This window comes from Pelobates fuscus, chromosome 7 (assembly GCF_036172605.1).
Source record: "Pelobates fuscus isolate aPelFus1 chromosome 7, aPelFus1.pri, whole genome shotgun sequence".
Lineage (NCBI taxonomy): Eukaryota > Metazoa > Chordata > Amphibia > Anura > Pelobatidae > Pelobates > Pelobates fuscus.
The window spans coordinates 15,903,468-15,928,549 of NC_086323.1; the positions used below are offsets into that span (position 1 = coordinate 15,903,468).

At 39.1% G+C, this 25,082-nt stretch overlaps 1 protein-coding gene across 2 annotated transcripts in view; it reads left to right on the plus strand.

Annotated features, from left to right (window-relative positions):
- Positions 1-25,082, plus strand: part of SLC6A9 (solute carrier family 6 member 9) — a 147,617-nt gene that overhangs the window by 116,834 nt on the left and 5,701 nt on the right. For both annotated transcript variants that reach the window (XM_063427724.1, XM_063427725.1), the window contains 6 exons: positions 3,104-3,236; positions 4,583-4,717; positions 8,290-8,393; positions 10,680-10,917; positions 14,493-14,627; positions 19,700-19,799. In XM_063427724.1, the coding sequence (XP_063283794.1) occupies positions 3,104-3,236; positions 4,583-4,717; positions 8,290-8,393; positions 10,680-10,917; positions 14,493-14,627; positions 19,700-19,799 (845 nt within the window). The remainder of the gene's footprint in view (positions 1-3,103; positions 3,237-4,582; positions 4,718-8,289; positions 8,394-10,679; positions 10,918-14,492; positions 14,628-19,699; positions 19,800-25,082) is intronic.

Sequence of the window (25,082 nt, forward strand, 5' to 3'; positions counted from 1 at the left end):
TCTGGGTATTCAGCTGTTTTGGGTGCTCAGAGACAGTCCAGTTTATAATTACCCTTGCGGAGCAGTGTGGTAGGCGCCTCAGCCTATACCCAGCGCTGGTAGGACCCTTGTGCTGTTGCTATTAGTCCCTTCATTGCGGTCGCGGGGCCCTGTATCTCCGTTTGGGGAGTCAGCTTTAGTGTGTCTCTTCTTGGTGTGCTGTCTCGCGGTCGCTTGTGTTGCAGCCACGGTTGGGAAGAGGCGCCTGGTCAGGCGCTTTATTTGTGTGCGTCGCTGGGTTTGAGGTCCTGGTATTGCTTGTGTGCGGGTGGGTGTGTGAGTCCGAGAGGCCTGGTGCTGAGTCCCGCCGCGAGGCCCTCCGGTATCTATTGTGCCTGACGGCCATCTTGGATGCTCGGGGTGCCTGCTTGTAGTACCTGCGGCGCGCTGCTGGTCGTATCCAGGAGGCCACCATTAGATCAGCTTGGCGGTGAGTCGCCCCTTGACTTTGCAGTGCTGCCCTGAGGCCAGCGCAGATCCTGTCAAATATTTCTATTGGGGATGTGTGCGCCTTGGGGCAGGTGCTCCGCTTTCTCCACTTAGGTCGGGCGGCCTTGTGGGTCTGTTGCCCCTCCATTTCTTGTGGCTGTTATGCTCGTGCTCCATGCTGGTCCATGTGTCCAGAGGGGACCGGGATGTCCCCCACCGGTCCAGAGGGGGGGGGGGGTAAGCTGAGGTAAGATCGCTTGTGGGCTCTTGCACCGAGGAGAGCGGACGTCTCCCCCCTGCCCCAGCCCCAGTAGGCCGCATTTAGATCACAGCGGTCCCAGGGTCGGCAGGCACCGGGGTGGTGTCGTTATGCTCAGCGGGGCACCCCCGACGTGGGGGGTGATTGTGGGCTTGGTAGCCAGCGCTTTAACCCCGGATTCCACCCGCCGGTTCGGAGCTCGTGGCAGGTGCGTCCGCACAGCTCGGCGGTCAGACTCCGCCCCGTTTTTTTTTGTTTTGCTTTTTTTTGTGCCGGACGGCTAGCAAGTACTGTCCAGCGTAACTATGGATTATTTAACTATTTGGCTGCTAGCGATGTCAGAGGGCAAATTGTTTTTGTTTTTTTTCCAGGTCCGGATTTGCTGCATTCAGTCTGATATCAGCCATCCAACGACGCTCAGTCTGGCTCAAATCTGGACCAAACTGAGGCTGACCTAAAAAAATCGGGACATTGTTAAAAAACATGAACAATGTCTGCGTTTTGCAGTCCAAATGGTCCTGTACACAGTAGGATGGTTTGCCTCATGTGGTACTGGGTCAACCGTCGAGATTCCTACTTTTGCTTCAAATTTGTACGAAGTATCCTCTGCAGTGAGCTCTCACTAAACCAGAAAGTACCGTTGGTTCCATTGCTTCCTATGAAAATGTCCATCACCTCTGCAAGCTAGCTAAAAATAATGTGGCTTCTCTTATCTCAGCTTCATTCAGTATCTCCGGTGATAGTGCATGAAAAGCTATGAGAGAGTTAGTACAGAGTTAGCACAGCTTCTCAGACTTATGCAGCTTTACGTGATAGAATCCTCTGTGCAGAGAGCGAAATGCTGCATGTTCAGGAGATGAGCGGAAGGGCAGAGCTTATAGAGCAAAACGTTTTATTAAAAACAAAACAATAAAGAATATTAATAAATCAATTTCAAAAGCATTGGAACCTGCCGTATCCAGGTGTGAAAATCTGCAGTGTCCCTTTTTGGGAATGTTGAAGTAATACAGTAATAAATGGGAATAAATATAATCACTATCGAATGTCTCACGTTTTGCCACGGAACTCCAAGATTTGTAGCGACATTTCCAGAGATGATAAATTCGTAATTACATTTTAAACAATCAATCAGTTTTGATAAGAGATGGGCTAAAACCACTCAGCCAGTTTGACTGATTTCATTGAGTCTTGTGTTATCCGAACAATGACAGCGACTAGAATAATGTGATGGTCCATTCTGTATGAAGCTGTAATGGTGTCCATATATATATTAACCAATTAGCAGAGTGCATGCAGGTGTGTGGTACCGCGTACCAGCCTGAACGCATTACCAAATCTCCTGTAAAATGTATAAATGACTTCAGCCATTCCCTTGCAGAGGAAGAGGTTACAATGCCAAATATTTCCTGGAGGGAGGCACACACTGCAGAGGAAGGGGAGAGCATTGTGTTAAGACAAGGCCAACAAAGGTTCTAGACTGCCAGCCATAGAGACGCTCAGGAAATATTGTTCGCTAATGGCATTGTCTATGGCTGGTGTGAGCCTTGTATCCAATCCAGGAATGCTACCTTCAGGCAAACTGCCAATGATTAGTGCAGTGTCCATAGCAGAAATACTTATACATCCTGAAATGAAGCTGCAAACGTACCCTGGAACTTCCAGTTACTTATAAAATAAATGTTAAAAAACCCTATCATTCCCCTTTATTAAAAGCAAAAAACAAAACACTGTTCATGATTTTCAGAACACCTGTGAGGGTCGAAGTTATTCAGTTATCTTTCATGCACTGTCAGTTGCAAGTTGCTATGATTACATAATGTTCTGCTGAAAGGAGCAGTTAGTTTGTATAATGTTTAAAGCTCCTGCAAGCTCAGAGATAGGCAGGTTTATAGATGTGTCTGTACATTTCACTGAGAAGCAGCATGGTAGTTGTAGTTCTGCAAAATCTACCAACGCAATGTATATTTTTGAGAGCAGAAACTCTTCTTTTACTGGAAGATGACTGTCAGTATGTTCAGCCTGCCTGGTTTAGGCTGTAGATGGCCCTTTTGTGTACCTAAACACTGAACAAAATAGAGCCATAGAGAAAAATGACTAGATTTTTTCTCTTCCCAAGAGAGGATTTTATAACGGTTTTATGAGAATGCTGGGAATTGTAGTCAGCTGGAGAACAAGGGTTGCCCTCCCCAGATTTATAAATTAACACAATCTTTAATTCTTCCAGTGGATTATGGTCCTTCTATGTCATTGCAAATTAAAAACTGGCCTAACGCCTGGCTGGGCATCGTGGGTGCTGTAGTTGCCAAGCATAGTCAATGACAACCATGAGCAGGCTGTGTGAGGGTCAGTCACTCATTGCTGAATACTGTGTTGCAGGCGATATGTGCTCCAGATATCAGGTGACATCGGAGATTTCGGTGAAGTCCGGTTACCTCTGTTGGGATGCTTGGGCTTGTCCTGGATTGTCGTGTTCCTTTGCCTAATTAAAGGAGTAAAATCATCAGGGAAGGTGAGTTTTTCCTGATTTAACTTGCTCTCCTAATGTGCATACCCTCCTAGGCCTTTGGTAACTCAATATTCCTTTTGAAAAATTGTTGCCAACATAGCCAAAAATTAAAGCTTTTGTCCATCACCATCAGCCTCTCTCTGCTAGGCAGGGATTCATCTACTAAACAGCTGAAAGAGCCCAATTAAGTAAATCAATTTTTCTACCATGGGATGATGTTGGATATATCAGAATACCAAATTAGGAAGCTATTTACTAAAAGAAGCTAAAAGATCAAATATAGAAAATGGCCTTTTGCAAATCTAATCTTTAAGCCATTTAGATAATTCCCTAATTTGCTCAACTTATGGGAAATATTTAAAGGACCTCATCACACTTAAAATATAAATATTTTTAAATTACTGTTTAGTAGGTATACCCCCAAACAATATATGCATGCATGGATTCATTGAGGGTATATGTTAAAAGAGCTGGCAATAGCTGCATCTCTGATGAACTACAGCCTTAGCAAGCTCGCCCCTTTTACCCTTAAAGACTTTCAGTCTTTTCCTGGGAAAAAAGTCTATGAGAAGCCGCTGAAGGTATCCTCGGTGCACACGTATGCTCCTGCTAGTGCACACTCACTCACACTGTGCACAGAGTTCAGAAAGAACAGTGATCTGGTCTGAGGTCTAAAAAGCGGTAGGTGGGGGAGACATGTATGCTCAAGTAGAGTGAGCCTGCCACTTCCGTTACTCAAAGGAGACTCACAGAAGCAGGAAGAAACCTCCCTGTCTGTTTGATTGACAATCAAGGGGGTGTTCCATTATTTATAATTAAAAGTGGCAATTTCTAACAGAAATCATCACTTTTATAAATGCCTATTAATGCCTAATAATACTCATATTGATGTGGAGTGGTCCTTCAAGGAAACCAAATTAGATCTAAATGCCAAGCCCTTTTCTCAATATCGATCCTTCAGATGTTTGGTATAACTCCCTAATTTGGTATCCTTATCAAAACGAATAGATCACAAAATGGTTTTCGATTTGTTCTTTTTCAGTTGAATTTGTTGTTTTCTGATTTAAAAATTAGTTTTGTCCAAAATTGTTGAATTCGTTGAAATTTCTATTCAGGAAGAAACAAATTGCACATCCCTAACAGATACTGACACATATATTATACCAGCTGAGCTCTCTTTGCGGCCTTTGCACTGTAGAGGGTGGCTTCCATGGGGTCTAGTGGGGCAGGAACTTGCTCTGGGTCGTTTCCCCCCCTTGTTTCTCTGTTCCCATTGTAAAGTGTTGCAGAACATGTTGGAGCTTTCTAAATAATTATAATATTCTGTGATTTTTCCCTTTCCATCTCAGGTTGTTTATTTCACAGCCACTTTCCCGTACGTAGTCCTTACCATTCTCTTTATCCGTGGAATCACGCTGGAAGGAGCTGCGAATGGGATTATGTATTACCTGACTCCTCAGTGGGATAAGATCCTAGAAGCGAAGGTAAGGTTAATCGACAATTTCTGATTGGAACCATGTATAAAACGAGATTCCTCTTTTCACCAAATCATACTTGCTGGTTGTTTAAATAAAGTTATTTTTTTTTCTTTAAATGGACATATAAGCATCAAAACAACTTTAGCTTAATGAAGTGTTTTTGGCCCATAAATCAAGTCTCATGAGTCAATTCTCTGCCATTTCGGAGTTAAAACAGAGTATACCTTTAAGGCCAAAAATATCTGAGAGAGGCATATGTATTGTAACTAAACAATGTATCAATATTTGTATTTCATAACATAAGAAAATTATATCTAATAAACTATAAACTAACCAAGCTGTCACTATACTAACTATAAACTAACTAAGCTGTCACTATACTAGCTATAAACTAACCCAGCTGTCACTATACTAACTATAAACTAACTAAGCTGTCACTATACTAGCTATAAACTAACCCAGCTGTCACTATACTAACTATAAACTAACTAAGCTGTCTAACTATACTAACTATAAACTAACCAAGCTGTCACTATACTAACTATAAACTAACCAAGCTGTCACTATACTAACTGTTAACTAACCAAGCTGTCACTATACTAACTATAAACTAACCCAGCTGTCACTATACTAACTGTTAACTAACCAAGCTGTCTAACTATACTAACTATAAGCTAACCCAGCTGTCACTATACTAACTATAAACTAACCAAGCTGTCTAACTATACTAACTATAAACTAACCCAGCTGTCACTATACTAGCTATAAACTAACCAAGCTGTCACTATACTAACTATAAACTAACCCAGCTGTCACTATACTAACTGTTAACTAACCAAGCTGTCACTATACTAACTATAAGCTAACCCAGCTGTCACTATACTAACTATAAACTAACCAAGCTGTCTAACTATACTAACTATAAACTAACCCAGCTGTCACTATACTAGCTATAAACTAACCAAGCTGTCACTATACTAGCTATAAACTAACCAGGCTGTCTAACCATACTAACTATAAACTAACCAAGCTGTCACTATACTAGCTATAAACTAACCCAGCTGTCTAACTATAAAATAACCCATCTGTCACTATACTAGCTATAAACTAACCAAGCTGTCTAACTATACTAACTATAAACTAACCCAGCTGTCTAACTATACTAACTATAAACTAACCCAGCTGTCTAACTATAAAATAACCCAGCTGTCACTATACTAGCTATAAACTAACCAAGCTGTCTAACTATACTAACTATAAACTAACCCAGCTGTCACTATACTAACTATAAACTAACCAAGCTGTCTAACTATACTAACTATAAACTAACCCAGCTGTCTAACTATAACATAACCCAGCTGTCACTATACTAGCTATAAACTAACTCAGCTGTCACTATACTAACTATAAACTAACCCAGCTGTCTAACTATACTAACTATAAACTAACCCAGCTGTCTAACTATAAAATAACCCAGCTGTCACTATACTAGCTATAAACTAACCAAGCTGTCTAACTATACTAACTATAAACTAACCAAGCTGTCTAACTATACTAACTATAAACTAACCCAGCTGTCTAACTATAACATAACCCAGCTGTCACTATACTAGCTATAAACTAACTCAGCTGTCACTATACTAACTATAAACTAACCCAGCTGTCTAACTATACTAACTATAAACTAACCCAGCTGTCTAACTATAAAATAACCCAGCTGTCACTATACTAGCTATAAACTAACCAAGCTGTCTAACTATACTAACTATAAACTAACCCAGCTGTCTAACTATAAAATAACCCAGCTGTCACTATACTAGCTATAAACTAACCAAGCTGTCTAACTATATTAACTATAAAATAACCCAGCTGTCTAACTATAAAATAACCCAGCTGTCACTATACTAGCTATAAACTAACCAAGCTGTCTAACTATACTAACTATAAACTAACCCAGCTGTCACTATACTAACTATAAACTAACCAAGCTGTCTAACTATACTAACTATAAACTAACCCAGCTGTCTAACTATAAAATAACCCAGCTGTCACTATACTAGCTATAAACTAACTCAGCTGTCACTATACTAACTATAAACTAACCCAGCTGTCTAACTATACTAACTATAAACTAACCCAGCTGTCTAACTATAAAATAACCCAGCTGTCACTATACTAGCTATAAATTAACCAAGCTGTCTAACTACACTAACTATAAACTAACCCAGCTGTCTAACTATAAACTAACCCAGCTGTCACTATACTAACTATGAACTAACCCAGCTGTCTAACTACACTAACTATAAACTAACCCAGCTGTCTAACTATAAACTAACCCAGCTGTCGCTATACTAACTATAAACTAACCCAGCTGTCACTATACTAACTATGAACTAACCCAGCTGTCACTATACTAACTATAAACTAGCCCAGCTGTCACTATACTAACTATAAACTAACCCAGCTGCCTAACTATACTAACTATAAACTAACCCAGCTGTCTAACTATAAAATAACCCAGCTGTCACTATACTAGCTATAAACTAACCAAGCTGTCTAACTACACTAACTATAAACTAACCCAGCTGTCTAACTATAAACTAACCCAGCTGTCACTATACTAACTATGAACTAACCCAGCTGTCTAACTACACTAACTATAAACTAACCCAGCTGTCTAACTATAAACTAACCCAGCTGTCACTATACTAACTATGAACTAACTAAGCTGTCTAACTACACTAACTATAAACTAACCCAGCTGTCACTATACTAACTATAAACTAACCCAGCTGTCTAACTATAAACTAACCCAGCTGTCTAACTACACTAACTATAAACTAACCCAGCTGTCTAACTATAAACTAACCCAGCTGTCTAACTATAAACTAACCAAGCTGTCGCTATACTAACTATAAACTAACCCAGCTGTCACTATACTAACTATAAACTAACCCAGCTGTCACTGGAGCCGAATTGGAACATTTTTAATGTCAGTGATTTTGAGCGACATTTTGCCATTTGGATTTAAAATCCTAGTGAATAACCCAGTGAATGAGTCTTCTCCACCGAAAGAGGGTTAAATTCTTGTGTTTGAAATCGTTTTAATTGTGGAGACAATGAAACGCACTAACCGGCTTCCTGTTATGTACCCTAATGTCTCTGTGATTAGAAAGATAACTGTCAGTTCATTGTTTGTGTTTAATAGTGACATTGTGGGTGGATCGCACTGAATGAAAGCTCCATAATACCAAATACCATTGTTAACGTTCTCAATCCAGTAATAATGCAAGCTGTACAGGTTCTGGCCGGCCTGAGTTGATGGGAGTTATATTTCTGAATAGTAGTCAGAACTATTAAACCAGCCACTGTGTATTTACTGATATGCTGAGAGAGGGCCTGGGAAGACAAAGACTCTCCCAGCATATCCGTAAAGACCAGGTCAGGGCTGTAAATGTGTATATGGTGACAAATTCTTTTTAACAGCTTCAGATGCCATGATGTCATGAATAGCCACTTTGTCTCTTTCACTCACTTTTTGCATCTTCAGTTTTCACCCTTTTACCTCATTTTTATAGGTTTGGGGGGACGCAGCATCACAGATCTTCTACTCTTTGGGGTGCGCATGGGGTGGACTCATCACTATGGCGTCTTACAACAAGTTCCACAACAACTGCTACAGGTAAGAAGTGGTGGGATCAATTAATAATATCCCAGAATATGACAGAGACAGCTCTTTAATATGAGACAGAGACAGCTATCTAATGTGAGACCGGGAGACGGCTGTTTACTATGAGACAGAGACAGCTATCTAATGTGAGACCGGAAGACGGCTGTTTACTATGAGACAGAGACAGCTATCTAATGTGAGACCGGGAGACGGCTGTTTAATATGAGACAGAGACAGCTATCTAATGTCAGACCGGGAGACGGCTCGTTAATATGAGACAGAGACAGCTATCTAATGTGAGACCGGGAGACGGCTGTTTAATATGAGACAGAGACAGCTATCTAATGTCAGACCGGGAGACGGCTCGTTAATATGAGACAGAGACAGCTATCTAATGTGAGACCGGGAGACGGCTGTTTAATATGAGACAGAGACAGCTATCTAATGTCAGACCGGGAGACGGCTCTTTAATATGAGACAGAGACAGCTATCTAATGTGAGACCGGGAGACGGCTGTTTACTATGAGACAGAGACAGCTATCTAATGTGAGACCGGGAGACGGCTGTTTACTATAAGACAGAGACAGCTATCTAATGTGAGACCGGGAGACGGCTGTTTAATATGAGACAGAGACAGCTATCTAATGTGAGACCGGGAGACGGCTGTTTACTATAAGACAGAGACAGCTATCTAATGTGAGACCGGGAGACGGCTGTGTACTATGAGACAGAGACAGCTATCTAATGTGAGACCGGGAGACGGCTGTTTACTATGAGACAGAGACAGCTATCTAATGTGAGACCGGGAGACGGCTGTGTACTATGAGACAGAGACAGCTATCTAATGTGAGACCGGGAGACGGCTGTTTACTATGAGACAGAGACAGCTATCTAATGTGAGACCGGGAGACGGCTGTTTAATATGAGACAGAGACAGCTATCTAATGTGAGACCGGGAGACGGCTGTTTAATATGAGACAGAGACAGCTATCTAATGTGAGACCGGGAGACGGCTGTTTAATATGAGACAGAGACAGCTATCTAATGTGAGACCGGGAGACGGCTGTTTACTATAAGACAGAGACAGCTATCTAATGTGAGACCGGGAGACGGCTGTTTAATATGAGACAGAGACAGCTATCTAATGTGAGACCGGGAGACGGCTGTTTACTATGAGACAGAGACAGCTATCTAATGTGAGACCGGGAGACGGCTGTTTAATATGAGACAGAGACAGCTATCTAATGTGAGACCAGGAGACGGCTGTTTACTATAAGACAGAGACAGCTATCTAATGTGAGACCGGGAGACGGCTGTTTAATATGAGACAGAGACAGCTATCTAATGTGAGACCGGGAGACGGCTGTTTAATATGAGACAGAGACAGCTATCTAATGTGAGACCGGGAGACGGCTGTTTAATATGAGACAGAGACAGCTATCTAATGTGAGACCGGGAGACGGCTGTTTAATATGAGACAGAGACAGCTATCTAATGTGAGACCGGGAGACGGCTGTTTACTATAAGACAGACAGCTATCTAATGTGAGACCGGGAGACGGCTGTTTAATATGAGACAGAGACAGCTATCTAATGTGAAACCGGGAGACGGCTGTTTAATATGAGACAGAGACAGCTATCTAATGTGAGACCAGGAGACGGCTGTTTAATATGAGACAGAGACAGCTATCTAATGTCAGACCGGGAGACCGCTCTTTAATATGCGACAGAGACAGCTATCTAATGTGAGACCGGGAGACGGCTGTTTACTATGAGACAGAGACAGCTATCTAATGTCAGACCGGGAGACGGCTGTTTACTATGAGACAGAGACAGCTATCTAATGTGAGACCGGGAGACGGCTGTTTACTATGAGACAGAGACAACTATTTAATGTGAGACAGGAAGGCTGCTGTTAATATGAGACACAGACTTCTCTTTAATATGAGAGAGAGACACATCTGTCTAGTATGTGACAAAGATGTGTATTTAATATGAGACAGAGATAGTGGTCTAATTTGAGAGAGAGATGTGTGTTTAATATGACAGAGATGGTACTCTAATTTAAGACAGAGATGACGATCTAATTTAAGACAACGATGGTATTCTAATTTAAGACAGAGGTGGTAGTCTAATTTAAGACAGACATGGTGGTCCGATTTAAGACAGAGATGTAGTCTAATTTAAGACAGACATGGTGGTCCGATTTAAGACAGAGAGAGATGTGCGTTTAATATGAGACAGGGACAGCTGCTTGGCTATAGTTACATGTCTATTAAGCTCTTGTATTTTGTTTCAGGGACAGCATAATTATCAGCATAACCAACTGTGCTACCAGCGTCTACGCTGGGTTCGTCATTTTCTCTATCCTGGGATTCATGGCTCACCATCTTGGTGTGAATGTTTCTGAAGTGGCAGACCACGGTCCTGGGTTGGCATTTGTGGCATATCCTGAAGCCCTGACCCTGCTGCCCATCTCGCCACTATGGTCGATCTTATTTTTCTTCATGCTCATTCTGCTCGGCCTCGGGACACAGGTATTTACCCATTACAAATAGTCTATAGGGGCACGTCTTTCCAGATTGGGCCCTTCATTTTTAATGCACTTTTAATGCACTTTAATGCAGATAGATTTGATATATATATATATATATATATATATATATATATATATATATATATATATAGGTTTCTGAATGTTTCCATTGTCCAAATGTTCCCTGGGTTACCATAACAACATACCACCATACCATCTACCACCATACCGTCTACCACCAAACCACTATATCACCATAACACTATATTAACATACCAACATACCATCTACCACCATACCACTATACCAACATACCATCATATCACCATCCACTATACCACCATACCATGATATCACCATCCACTATACCACCATACCATCATATCACCATCCCACTATTGTGGGGATATTTATGGGATAATAATTGTAAACAGAGAGAATTGCCCACGATTTCAATTCTCAGATCCTTAATCATTATCGTGTTAAATGAAATGTATAACCATATACCGGTAATTAAAAATCACAAATTGTTATAAAAATAGATATTTATTTCTTAACAATTTAAATAATAATGATGAGTAACATGCATGATAATAATCAATGGAATTCGAGTATAACAATATGCAATACAATATGGCAATAATCAATGAATATTCAGTATAAAACAATATATGCAATACAATAGGCCATTTACTTCCTGGTTAATATAAACGCCTCTACAGCACTTAGCTGTCAGGACAATTTATGATAGGCTTTACAGGGAGAAAGAATGTGAGTTTCACACTGAGCTGCAGTGTAGGGCAATAGAACTTAGCTAGCAGTTAGAAATAACCCTTTCAATGCTGGCTAGACCTCTTCTAGGGATTTAAGATCTACTCTTGTGTAATTTTAAATAAAATAATATTTAAATAGTCAGTAACCTTTAATCATTTCCTTGCATCCAATGAGAAATCTTACTATGTTACATAAGCTGATATTTTAATTAATTTGTCTAAATAGATATTTTATCTTATTTTAGAGCCAATCAATACAGCTGGATAAATGGTCATGATATGCTAACGTGATATTAATCACACAAATACATTAATGATTATATTGATCCCAGCTGCAGATGGGATGCTATAACCATATATATATTCTTTAATAATTAAGATTTCTAAATATGAAATCAAACATGATTTATCCAGTCATATATCATGCTATTAATTTTAATTAATTAATTAAATGTCTGTATATTTACCAGTTAAGTAGATATTTTCTCATCAGATATCCTCAGGTAGCTAAGTGTCAAGGAATGTTTCTCTCTGGAGTGTCTTGATTTTCTGAGTGTCCGATTCTGCCTGGATCTCTCTGAATCTCCCTGAATCTCCCGAGAGTGTTGTAATGTCTCTCTCTTCAATCTTTGAATCTTTCTAATCTCTCTCTTCCCTTGTCTTAACTTTTTAAAGGGAAAGATTCCTTAGGTGATAGCCAATCACAAATGTGGGGTGTGGTTGCCTTCTAGGTAATCATTTTAATATTCAGACTCTAGATGGCAGTATTGTTCCACTAGACATACCTATCCAGGAAAGAGTTAACTTTTCCTGGTGGCTATTTTTGACGTCATTTACGTTATCTTTATGTATGCCCTAACTCAAATCTTCTGTCAGATCAAGAGGATTTCTTCAGACTATGCGTCTGCAAATTCTGCTATAATTCCTAAAATTGATAGTTTGTGAACTAAGTTTCACCTTAAACTATAATGGGATGTTGTACAATATTGAAAGTAAAATTTAATTATTTAATCCTCTGTCACCCAGGTCTGGGTTTAGAATTTATTCTTATTCCATTCGCAATTAGACAGTCTGTCCACCCCCATTCTCAATGTCTTATCTATTTGCTCGGGCAAAGCAGTCAGTTTTAGAGAAAGGATAGAAATTCTGTGTCTCTTTTGTTAGCTTGAAACTAACAAAATGGAGTCTGGTCTGTTTAGCAATGACTTCAGAATATACACTTTGTATTTCTATCATAGCACAAAATGTCTGCCGATATAAATACCCTGACACTATACCATCATACCACCAAACCACTATATCACCATAACACTATACCAACATACCATCATACCATCTACCACCATACTATCATACCATCTACCACCATACCACTATACCAACATACCACCCTTGCATCTACCACCAAACCACTATATCACCATAAAACTATTCCAACATACCACTATACCAACATACCATCTACCACCATACCAACATACCACCTTTGCATCTACCACCAAATCGCTATATCACCATAAAACTATACCAACATACCACCACACCACTATACCAACATACCATCTACCACCATACCACTATACCAACATACCACCATCTACCACCAAACCAATATATCACCATAACACTATACCAACACACCACCTTACCACCCTACCATCTACAACCAAAACACTATACCACTGTCCACTATACCACCAATATATGATACCACCATACCACAATACCAACATACCACCATCCACTAAACCACCATAACATCATACCACCATACTATCTACCAGTATACCAACATACTATACCATCTACCACCATACCACTATACCAAAATACCATCTACCACCATACCACTATACCAACATACCATCTACCATTATACCAACATACCACCATACCATCATCCACTATACCACCATACTATACCACTATACCACCATCCACAATACCACCATCCACTATACCACCATCCTAACATACCATACCACTATACCAACATACCACCACACCATTATACCAACATACCACCATACCATCATCCACTATACCACCATACTATACCACTATACCACCATCCACAATACCACAATCCACTATACCACCATCCTAACATACCATACCACTATACCACCATACCAACATACTATCATACCATCATTCACTATACCACCATATCATCATACCACTATGCCACCATCCACTATACCACCATCCCAACATACCATATTACTATACCACCATACCAACATACCACCATGCCATCATACCACTATACCACCATGCCATCATACCACTATACCACCATGCCATCATACCACTATACCACCATACTATACCACTATACCACCATACCAACATAGTATACCACCATACCAACCATATCATACCACACAAGCATACACGAGAGTATTGTCTGATGCTTTTTGCAAGCCCACTCCTCCCTTCTTCCCCAGCTCAGCTTTCTTGCTGTCCAACCACAGACATACAGCTCAATGAGAAGTCTTTACAAGCCAGATGCTTTGAGCAATTGCTGCCTCTTATGTTTATCTCCACCGAGTTAAGGGGGCAGGGACATTGAACCCAGACCACTTCAGTAAGATGTATGATATGAAGGTGTGCCTACAGTGTCCCTTTAAATCCTTTGGTTTGGTGAACTGGGATTATAAATCGCATCCTTTGAATCAAAGTACAATGGTTTGATATAGATGATCCATGCTATGACAGACAGAACATGGACCTGTAACACATTACCTTGTCCTTTGAGCATGATTCATATGAACAAAATGTTTGGTTCCCTTTCATACAGTTTTGTTTATTGGAGACTTTGGTCACGGCGGTCGTGGATGAGATCGGCAGCGAGTGGATAATACGCTGGAAGACCATCGTGACACTTGGAGTGGCCGTCATTGGTTTCCTCTTTGGGATTCCCCTAACTACTAAGGTACCGTACATCATATAAACTGAGCTTTTTACTACCCGTTAGTGACCAATCGATGGTTTGAAATCTGAATAGGAATTTATCTTTTATTAAATACGACAAATTGCTCTAAGGCTCGAACTGTCAAACATAGATAGATTGCATATGGTCAATGTACAATGAATTCTCTATAGCTATAGTGTATGCTTAGTAGAATATATTTATTGTTAATATATGGCCTATATAAATTATCTTATTATTATTAATGGCATTTATAACGAATCAACATATTCCATATAAAGATTTTTGGAATATTTCCACAGATGGAAAGGATTGTATTCACATAGGATGAACAAGAATAGCAAACATTTTTTTTTATCTTTGTAATTTCTACATGTTAATTGTAGGTTAAAGTGACACTACACTACCCAAATAAAAATAAATAAATAATATATATATATATATCACTGGTTAGTAGATATTCTCCCAAAGAAAAGATGCGTACATTTATTTATGCATTTTTTATTGTGGTTTTATCTAAAAAGGGGCAATAGCCTCTTGAATTTAGCTCCATTGAGCTAATCAACCAGGAAGTAACAGGACTGGTTATCTGATTAACAGTCAGGGGGGTGTAACCATTTTTTATATCTAAAGACTGTCCCTTTAATAGAGTGCATTTTTTAAAGATGTGGTATCTCCAAAACTGAAACAGACAATTTGCGGATTATACTCATCAATAATCTGATACACCTCCCTAGATATTGGGTCTAAACGTATAACTTATATAAACTTATAAATGGTTTAATATATCTCAATAATAAAGCTCAGGGTTTGTGTAAGGTGTGTATTTAATGTTCCGACACTGTCCTGATTTCCAGACCTTTTTATATAAAAAAAGTAAAATTTTCATGTTTTACAGTATGTTATTAAGTACGTTATGTTTTAATATTTGTTTCTCTTAAAGAAGCAAAGCTGCTAACCAATATTATCTCTCTGAAATATTCTTTAATACATTTTGTAAACATTACGAAATTCAAAAAATAATAATAATGAGAAATGTATGAATGAATTAGAATAAAGTTAATGTTTGCACTGTCCGTTCTGGCGTCTTATATTTCCTATGGTTGGCAGTCCTCTGTTTTGCTGTTATACATGGTGAAATAGAAGCCTTACCAAGGCATCCATTTGCTTTTCTAGCGTAACCTGCAGCGTGTCGCAGGCTGTGATATTCTCTCCAGTGAGTAGTCATTCAGGGGCTATGCACTAAGAAAAGCCAAAATGCACAATAAATTTAATTTAATTTTATTTTTAGGCTTTTTTTGTGTTTGTTTTGTTTTGTTTTTATTTGTTGTTTTTTTTTTAATTCTTTGTTTTATATATTTTTTTATGTTGCTCTATGGAAAGGATAGATTGCTTCATGCAAATAATACACATCAGAGATGCATATTTAAAGGGAACTTGTTCAGACAAAGCAGTGCTATTTGGAGAACAGATAGAATAAGTGATAACAATAATGCTTTTTCTGCATTGATGGTTTGGACATGACTTAGCAGGTGCTTGTTTTGTTGTCAGCCAGACTCATAGAAATATTGCTCTGAAAACGATAAATTCTCATCCATTAACCCCTCATGGTGATGTGTCTGCCACCAAGTATCTTTATTGTTCTGGCTGCAAGCTGCCATAGTACCTTGTACGGTTTTAGCAACCGTAAAGCGCCATTGTCCTCTCTGCAATCTTGTTAAAGTGGCAGTAACCTATAACGGTAGCTCCCCCCCGGTGTTGTAGAACTGCGAGGTAATGATTTCCCTTTAAATTTTACATGTATTACTATCAATAAAAAGTATGAACCATGTATTTATAGATTTAACTTCATACACAGCATTCCTTTTGCATATTTTCCGATTTCTTGGGTGCAGGGGACTGGCTGGCTGTTAGCGCTACCTCTGTATTGTGCATGTGCATTCTGTGTGTACACTGCTTGCGGGACATTAATTGATTGTCACTGTATACTACCTGTCATTACGTGGCCCAGTTACTAATACAAGAACCTCTTAGTCTTTACCTTTAAACTTAATTTACCTTGTAATTGGCGCTTTCTGTAATGGTAAAAATGAGCACACGGCATTTACTGCTGATTCTTCTGACAGATGTTTTAAGCCAGTTAGGGCTCTATTCACTAAACTCTGGAGCTCGGCTGAAACTCAGTTGCACGTTAGTTTAATTTGTTAGCTGAATTAGGGGTGAGAAGGGATAGCAAGCAGGCAAGGGGGTGGGAAAATAATAAGACATGGGGGACATGAGAAGAGGGGAATAAATAGGGGATGGTGGGAGAGAATAAAGGAACACATAGAGAATTGAGGAATATGAGTCAAAAAGGAAAGGAAAATAGGAGCACATGAACAGAGTTCTATAGAGAGAGATAGAAGGGGCAGATATTGATTGGAAACACAATATACAAACACACAGCTGAATACATACACGCTAAACATTCACACTAATACAACCCTGCATTTACACACCACAAATACATACATAATTCACACACACAGTGATACTCCTCACAAATATACCCTACATTCACACACACACTGATATTCCATACAAATATACCCTACATGCACACACACAGTGATACTCCATACAAATATACCATACATTCACACACACAGTGATACTCCATACAAATATACCCTACATTCACACACACACACACACTGATATTCCATACAAATATACCCTACATTCACACACACACAGTGATACTCCATACAAATATACCATACATTTACACACACAGTGATACTCCATACAAATATACCCTACATTCACACACACACTGATATTCCATACGGCTCCCAACTTGCGCCGTTACAGTCCATAATGAATGCGGCAGCGAGACTCATCTTCCTGTCCGCCCGCACCTCCCATGCCTCACCCTTCTGTCAGTCCCTACATTGGCTTCCTATAAAATATAGAGCTCAATTTAAAATTCTGGTTCTTGCTTTCGAATCTCTAGATAATGCTACTCCCACCTATCTATCCTCCCTTATACACAAGTTTGTCCCGTCTAGGCCCTTATGATCTGCTGAAGACTTACGTCTATCTTCTGTCCGTACTCCCACCTCTGATGCTCGCCTTCAAGATTTCTCGAGGGCTGCACCGTTCCTGTGGAACTCGCTTCCCTCCTCTGTTAGATTCTCACCCAGTCTCCACTCCTTCAAAAAGTCGTTAAAAACCCACTTCTTCATAAAAGCGTATCAATTAAACTGTTAATAGCTCCCAACTGATTCCTCTTCTGCAACTGTCACTAGTCTAATACTATCCTTACCTTTTTGTGTCATTTTACCCCACTCCCTCTAGCATGTAAGCTCATTGAGCAGGGCCCTCAACCCCTCTGTTCCTGTGTGTCCAACTTGTCTGGTTACAACTACATGTCTGTTCGTCCTCCCATTGTAAAGCGCTGCAGAATTTGACGGCGCTCTATAAATATCATAATAATAATAATAATAATAATAATAATAATAATAAATATACCCTACATGCACACACACAGTGATACTCCATACAAATATACCATATATTCACACACACAGTGATACTCCATACAAATATAGCCTACATTCACACACACACACACACACACACACTGATATTCCATACAAATATACCCTACATGCACACACACAGTGATACTCCATACAAATATAGTCTACATTCACACACACAGTGATACTCCCTACAAATGTACCCTACATTCACACACACAGTGATATTCCATACAAATATACCCTACATTCACACACAGAGTGATACATACAAATATACCATACATTCACACACACACACACAGTGATACTCTATAAATATAAACCATACATTCACACACAAAGTGATACTCCATACAAATATACCATACATTCACGCGCACACACACACATAGTTATACTCCATACATATATACAATACATTCACACACACACACACACACACAGAGTGATACTCCATACAAATATACCATACATTCACACACAGTGATACTCCATACAAATATACCATACATTCACACACACACTGATACTTTATACAAATATACCATACATTCACGCACACATGCACACAAAGTGATACTCCATCCAAATATACCATACATTCACACACACACTGATACTCCATACAAATATACCATACATTCACTCACACACGCACACATACACAGTGATACTCCATACAAATATACCATACACACACACACACACACACAGTGATACTCCATACAAATATACTATACATTCACACACAGAGTGATACTCCATACAAATATACCATACATTCACGCACACAGTGATACTCCATACAAATATACCATACATTCACGCACACACCCAGTGATACAACATACAAATATATAAAATGGAAGTGTCACTTTCTTGTGGGGACTTTGTATTTTTAGTGCAACAATTTTAGCACAACAATGAGATGCCATAGGAGGTCTCATCTATTTTAAAGATTATTTTTTAAATGTAAATATATAATATATATATATATATACACATATGTATGTGCATTTTATAGCTTGGGCACACAGGTATAACATCGACATTAGAGAGGGACTCTGGTGACGGGATAGTCATGTTTTCTGGCATTTTAAGATACATTTTTGATGTGTTACACCTGAGGTAACTATCCCATGTCTAGAATACCTGTATAATGTTTTACTGATCAGAGCTACTCACAGCACTGTCAAGCCAAAGCCCTCTTTATCCTTAACATCAAAAGGGGCTTACCTGTACGCCAGAGCTCTCATTAACATTAAAGACGACATATCTGTACACCTAAGCTGTCTATAACACTAGAGGTGGATAATCTTTACACCTGAGCTGTCTATAACATTAAAGGGGGTTTGTCTGCACAGTAGAGTTCACTGCAGTTTATGGAACCCAGTTTTATGTACTAGAGCCAAGACCTCTGACCTTTTAGGTGCATTTTGGCCAAGTCAGATGTTAATGAATAGACCCCTCATACCTTTTGGGCCCTTAGAACACGTGGTTTTAGCTACAAGCATGAATTGGACTTGAAAATTTTTCTTTTGCACACAGGCTGGTATTTACTGGTTATTACTGATGGATAACTACGCTGCCAGTTTCTCCCTGGTCATCATCTCGTGTATTATGTGCGTAGCGATCATGTACATCTACGGTAAGTTCCAGAGTTTATTTGGTTTGCAGCCATTTATTAATTGCAGTGTTTTTATGCTAGATCATTGGTTGCTGATGCCCACTCTTCAAACCGCTTTACTGAGCCCTCACTGGGTCATTTTTTTTTTTTTGCATGATTTTATTTGTTTTATTTTTGCATGATACTATATTCACATGTAAAAATGTAATGTAAATATCAAAACTTTTATATAGACAAAATCATAGACGATTCAGAGAAAACTGCATAGGACGACAGATGCAAAAGCATATGCTTTTCGTTCATATTATCAAAAATTGTATCTCCCCAGTCCATTAAAAAGGATTTTAGATATGATGATGTAAATTGAAATTTGCCTCAAAGAATATCGATCAGATGAATTGTTTAGAGACTCCACTAACAACAGAGGAATTTCTAAGGGTAATAAAAACTATGCCATAAGGGAAAAAGCCCAGGGCCTGGTGGTCTTACAGTATTTTATTACAAAACATTTCAATCACAATTAGCAGCACACTTTGTTAACGCATTCAATTCTATGTGCCCTGGAAGGGCTGTACCCCCTCCTGTGTTACGAGCCTCAATCACAGTGCTTCCAAAAATAGGGAAAGATACTTATAATTGTGGGAATTATAGGCCAACTTCCTTGATAAACACGAACCTAAAACTCTTTACAAAGATGCTGGCCTTACGCTTAAAGCCCTTTTTGCCTGGACTAATCCACCCTGATCAGGCAGGCTTTGTGACTGGCAGGGAGGTAAGGGATAACACCACCAAGATACTTAGTGTAATACATGGCGCAACAACTTACAAGGACGCCCACAGTCCTCCTTGCACAGATGCAGAGAAGGCCTTTGACAGGGTGGATTGGTCTTATCTATTTAGTAGAGGCAGTCAGGCTTGGTGAGAGGTTTAGCTTTTGGGTGCAGACATTGTATTCAGACCCCACAGCTAGTATTAAGATGAATAGACAATATTTTCACCCTTTTCATATGAAGAATGGAACGAGGCACGGGTGTCCTTTATCCCCTCTCCTCTTTGTTTTGGCCATTAAACCTTTATTACAGTCAATAAAGAAAAATCCTCAAATTAAAGGATTTAGATTCTCAGGAGGAGAATTAAAAATAGCATTTGCAGATTATGTTTTATTAACAGTAACTGACCCTATGTGCTCCTTGGCTCAGATGAATGTTGAATTAAATACATATGGAGAGGTTTCTAACTTTAAAGTACATATATCCAAATGTGAAATGCTGGGGTTGGGATCTCTAAAATGTCAAAAAAATTAAATTTCTCGTTTATTTAACTTTAAGTGGGCTCGGGTGGGTCTTAGATATTTGGGGCTGATTTTAACATCCTCAATTAATAACATCATCAAGGCTAATTATAATTAAAATTATGATATTACCTAGAATGTTATTCTTGTTTCAAACACTTCCGATAGCTATACCCCGATCCATATTCATAAATCGAAGTAAAATCATTGTTCCCTTTATTTAGAATTATAAACAACCCTGGCTAGCGTACAATATCTTAACTGGTCATAGAGATATGCGTGGGTTGGGATTGCCCAATATGTTTCATTATTACGCCGCAGCAGCCTTTACTAGAATTATAGAATGGACTAACGTTAAACAAAGACCATGGCATCTATTGGAGCAGAGCTTCACAGACATTCCACTCCAGTCATTGCCATGGGTTACATGTCATATGCAAAGATTAAACCTGTCATTATACCCTATAAGATCTAATGTATTGGTATTATGAAGGAGATATATAGATACATTGCAGTTATCACCAGGTTTAACGCTTTAATACCCAATTGCGCGGTTTCCTGATTTTTTGAATGGTAATGGAGCTACTATTTTATCTAGATTTAACGGATCATCCCAACAAACCTTGTATACTATATTAGAGGGGAATTCAATTCCAACGCTTCATGGGTTGTTGGGATCTGCAGCTTTCTAGCTTCCTAAGAACATATTAAAAAAAATAGAAACCTAGAGAATTTTCAGTATTCGAACAGCGATGCAGCTCTGGAAAACAGGCAGTCAGGGTAATATCTACAATATACTCTATGATACAGAAAGGGGTAACTGAAGAAAAATTAAGGCATTTTCAGAAAAAGTGGGCAGCAGCCCTTTATATACAAATTACAATTAAAGACAGGTCTTTTTCAAAGAGTAATGCAAAACTCAGTAAGTCAAGCTAAAAGGGAAATGTTTTACAAGAGTAATAGGTTGGTAGAAAACACCGGCACAACTCAATCTATATTTTCCAAATTTAGATAAGGAGTGTTGAAGGTGTGGACAGGAAACAAGCACCTATGAACATATTTGGTGGTTCTGCCCAATAATTCGAGTATACTGGCAACAGGTTATTGACTACATAAAACAGGTGTTACCCTTACCTTTTACTTTATCACCCTCTCAATACTGTTGGGTTGGCCAAACTCATTCATATACATTACTAAGCAGAAACTTTTATGGTTCCTTCTAAATGAAGCAAATGCCTTAATACCTACCCTTTGGAAAAAAGACAATTATACCGACTATCGCTCTATGGGTAGATAGAGTCAAGAACACAAGAGTGATGGAAGAATTATATTGGGGAGCAGATATTAAAAAACAAAGATATCTAAAAATATGGGAACCCTGGATTACTTATTGGGACTCTGAGAAAGGGAAGTAGATGGGAGTATCTATTAAGGTTTGGAGAACTCATAATGGGATTATAATTACTAATAAATTGGGATTAATGCCAACATACATAGTTACATTGTTACATAGTTACATAGCTGAAAAGAGACTTGCGTCCATCAAGTTCAGCCTTCCTCACATATGCTTTTGCTGTTGATCCAAAAGAAGGCAAAAAACCCAGTCTGAATCGCTTCCAATTTTGCAACAAACTAGGAAAAAATTCCTTCTTGACCCCAAAATAGCAGTCAGATGTCTCCTTGGATCAAGCAGCTATTACCCCACTAATTAGAAATTATATCCCTGTATATCAGGTTTTTGCAAGTATTTATCCAATTGCAGTTTAAACATCTGTATAGACTCTGACACAACCACCTCTTCAGGCAAAGAATTCCATTTCCTTATTGCTCTAACTGTAAAAAAAAACCTTTTCTTTGCCTTAGATGAAATCTCCTTTCTTCAAGCCTAAATGTGTGACCTCGTGTCCTATGTATAGCCCTGTTTATGAATAGATTTCCAGATAATGGTTTGTACTGGCCCCGAATATATTTGTATAATGTTATCATATCCCCTCTCAGGCGCCGTTTTTCCAAACTAAAGAGATTTAAATTTTTTAACCTTTCTTCATAACTAAAATGCTCCATTCCTTTTATCAATTTTGTAGCTCGTCTCTGCACTTTTTCTAGTGCCATGATATCTTTCTTTAGAACAGGTGCCCAAAATTGCACAGCATATTCAAGGTGTGGTCTTACCAGCGAATTATAAAGAGGCAAAATTATATTTTCATCTCGAGAATTTATGCCCCTATTTATACATGTTAATGAGGCACTATGAAGGAACTTACAAGCACCACAGCTGAACTAGGTTTAAGTATGAGTCTTTCCTTTTCATTTTGGTTTGGATCTACAATGGCGATCCGCGATTTATGAACTAGGATTTTTGACTATCGAGTTAGCTAAAGAGTAAGAATTAGACTAATTGAACTATTAGTTTATCAAGATATTATTAGAATATAGTTAGAATACAATGTTAAGTTAATTATTTACTTATTTATTTATTTTTTGGTTATATGTTATTGTTATTTCTCTGGGGATATTATGAATTTTACACATGAATGAGATTCTTATCATTTATGAGTTAAATTAGATGACGAAACTGTAAAATGTTACGAATTAATGTAAAATTGTATAAAATGATAAAAACATTTAAAATAAAAATACAAGATCAGCTCCAAATTTTAAAAGATACCCCTAATTAATTAAATGCAAAGGTACGCATATTCCACAATGGAGGCGTTAATAATAATCAACAAGTCAAATAGGTGACACCGTCAGCCGTACAATCAACGAGCCAAATAACTGACTACATCAGCCGCACAATCAACGAGCCAAATAACTTACTACATCAGCTGCACAATCAACGAGCCAAATAACTGACCACATCAGCCACACAATCAACGAGCCAAATAACTGACCCCATCAGCCATACAATCAACGAGCCAAATAACTGACCACATCAGCCATACAATCAACGAGCCAAATAACTGACTACATCAGCCGTACAATCAACGAGCCAAATAACTGACCACATCAGCCGTACAATCAACGAGCCAAATAACTGACTACATCAGCTGCACAATCAACGAGCCAAATAACTGACCACATCAGCCGCACAATCAACGAGCCAAATAACTGACCCCATCAGCCATACAATTAACGAGCCAAATAACTGACCACATCAGCCGTACAATCAACGAGCCAAATAACTGACTACATCAGCTGTACAATCAACGAGCCAAATAACTGACCACATCAGCCGCACTATCAACGAGCCAAATAACTGACCCCATTAGCCATACAATCAATGAGCCAAATAACTGACCCCATCAGCCGTACAATCAATGAGCCAAATAACTGACCACATCAGCCGCACAATCAATGAGCCAAATAACTGACTACATCAGCCGCACAATCAACGAGCCAAATAACTGACCCCATCAGCCGCACTGTCAACGAACCAAATAACTGACCCCATCAGCCGTACAATTAACGAGCCAAATAACTGACTACATCAACCGCACAATCAACGAGCCAAATAACTGACTACATCAGCCGCACAATCAACGAGCCAAATAACTGACCACATCAGCCATACAATCAATGAGCCAAATAACTGACCACATCAGCCGCACAATCAACGAGCCGAATAACTGATCCCATCAGCCGTACAATCAATGAGCCAAATAACTGACCCCATCAGCCGCACTCAACAAGCCAAATAACTGACCCCATCAGCCGCACAATCAACGAGCCAAATAACTGACCACATCAGCCATACAATCAACGAGCCAAATAACTGACCCCATCAGCCGTACAATCAACGAGCCAAATAACTGACCACATCAGCGGCACAATCAACGAGCCAAATAACTGACCACATCAGCTGCACAATCAATGAGCCCAAAAACTGACCCCATCAGCCGCACAATCAACGAGCCAAATAACTGACCCCATCAACCGTACAATCAACGAGCCAAATAACTGACCCCATCAGCCGTACAATCAACGAGCCAAATAACTGACCCCATCAGCCG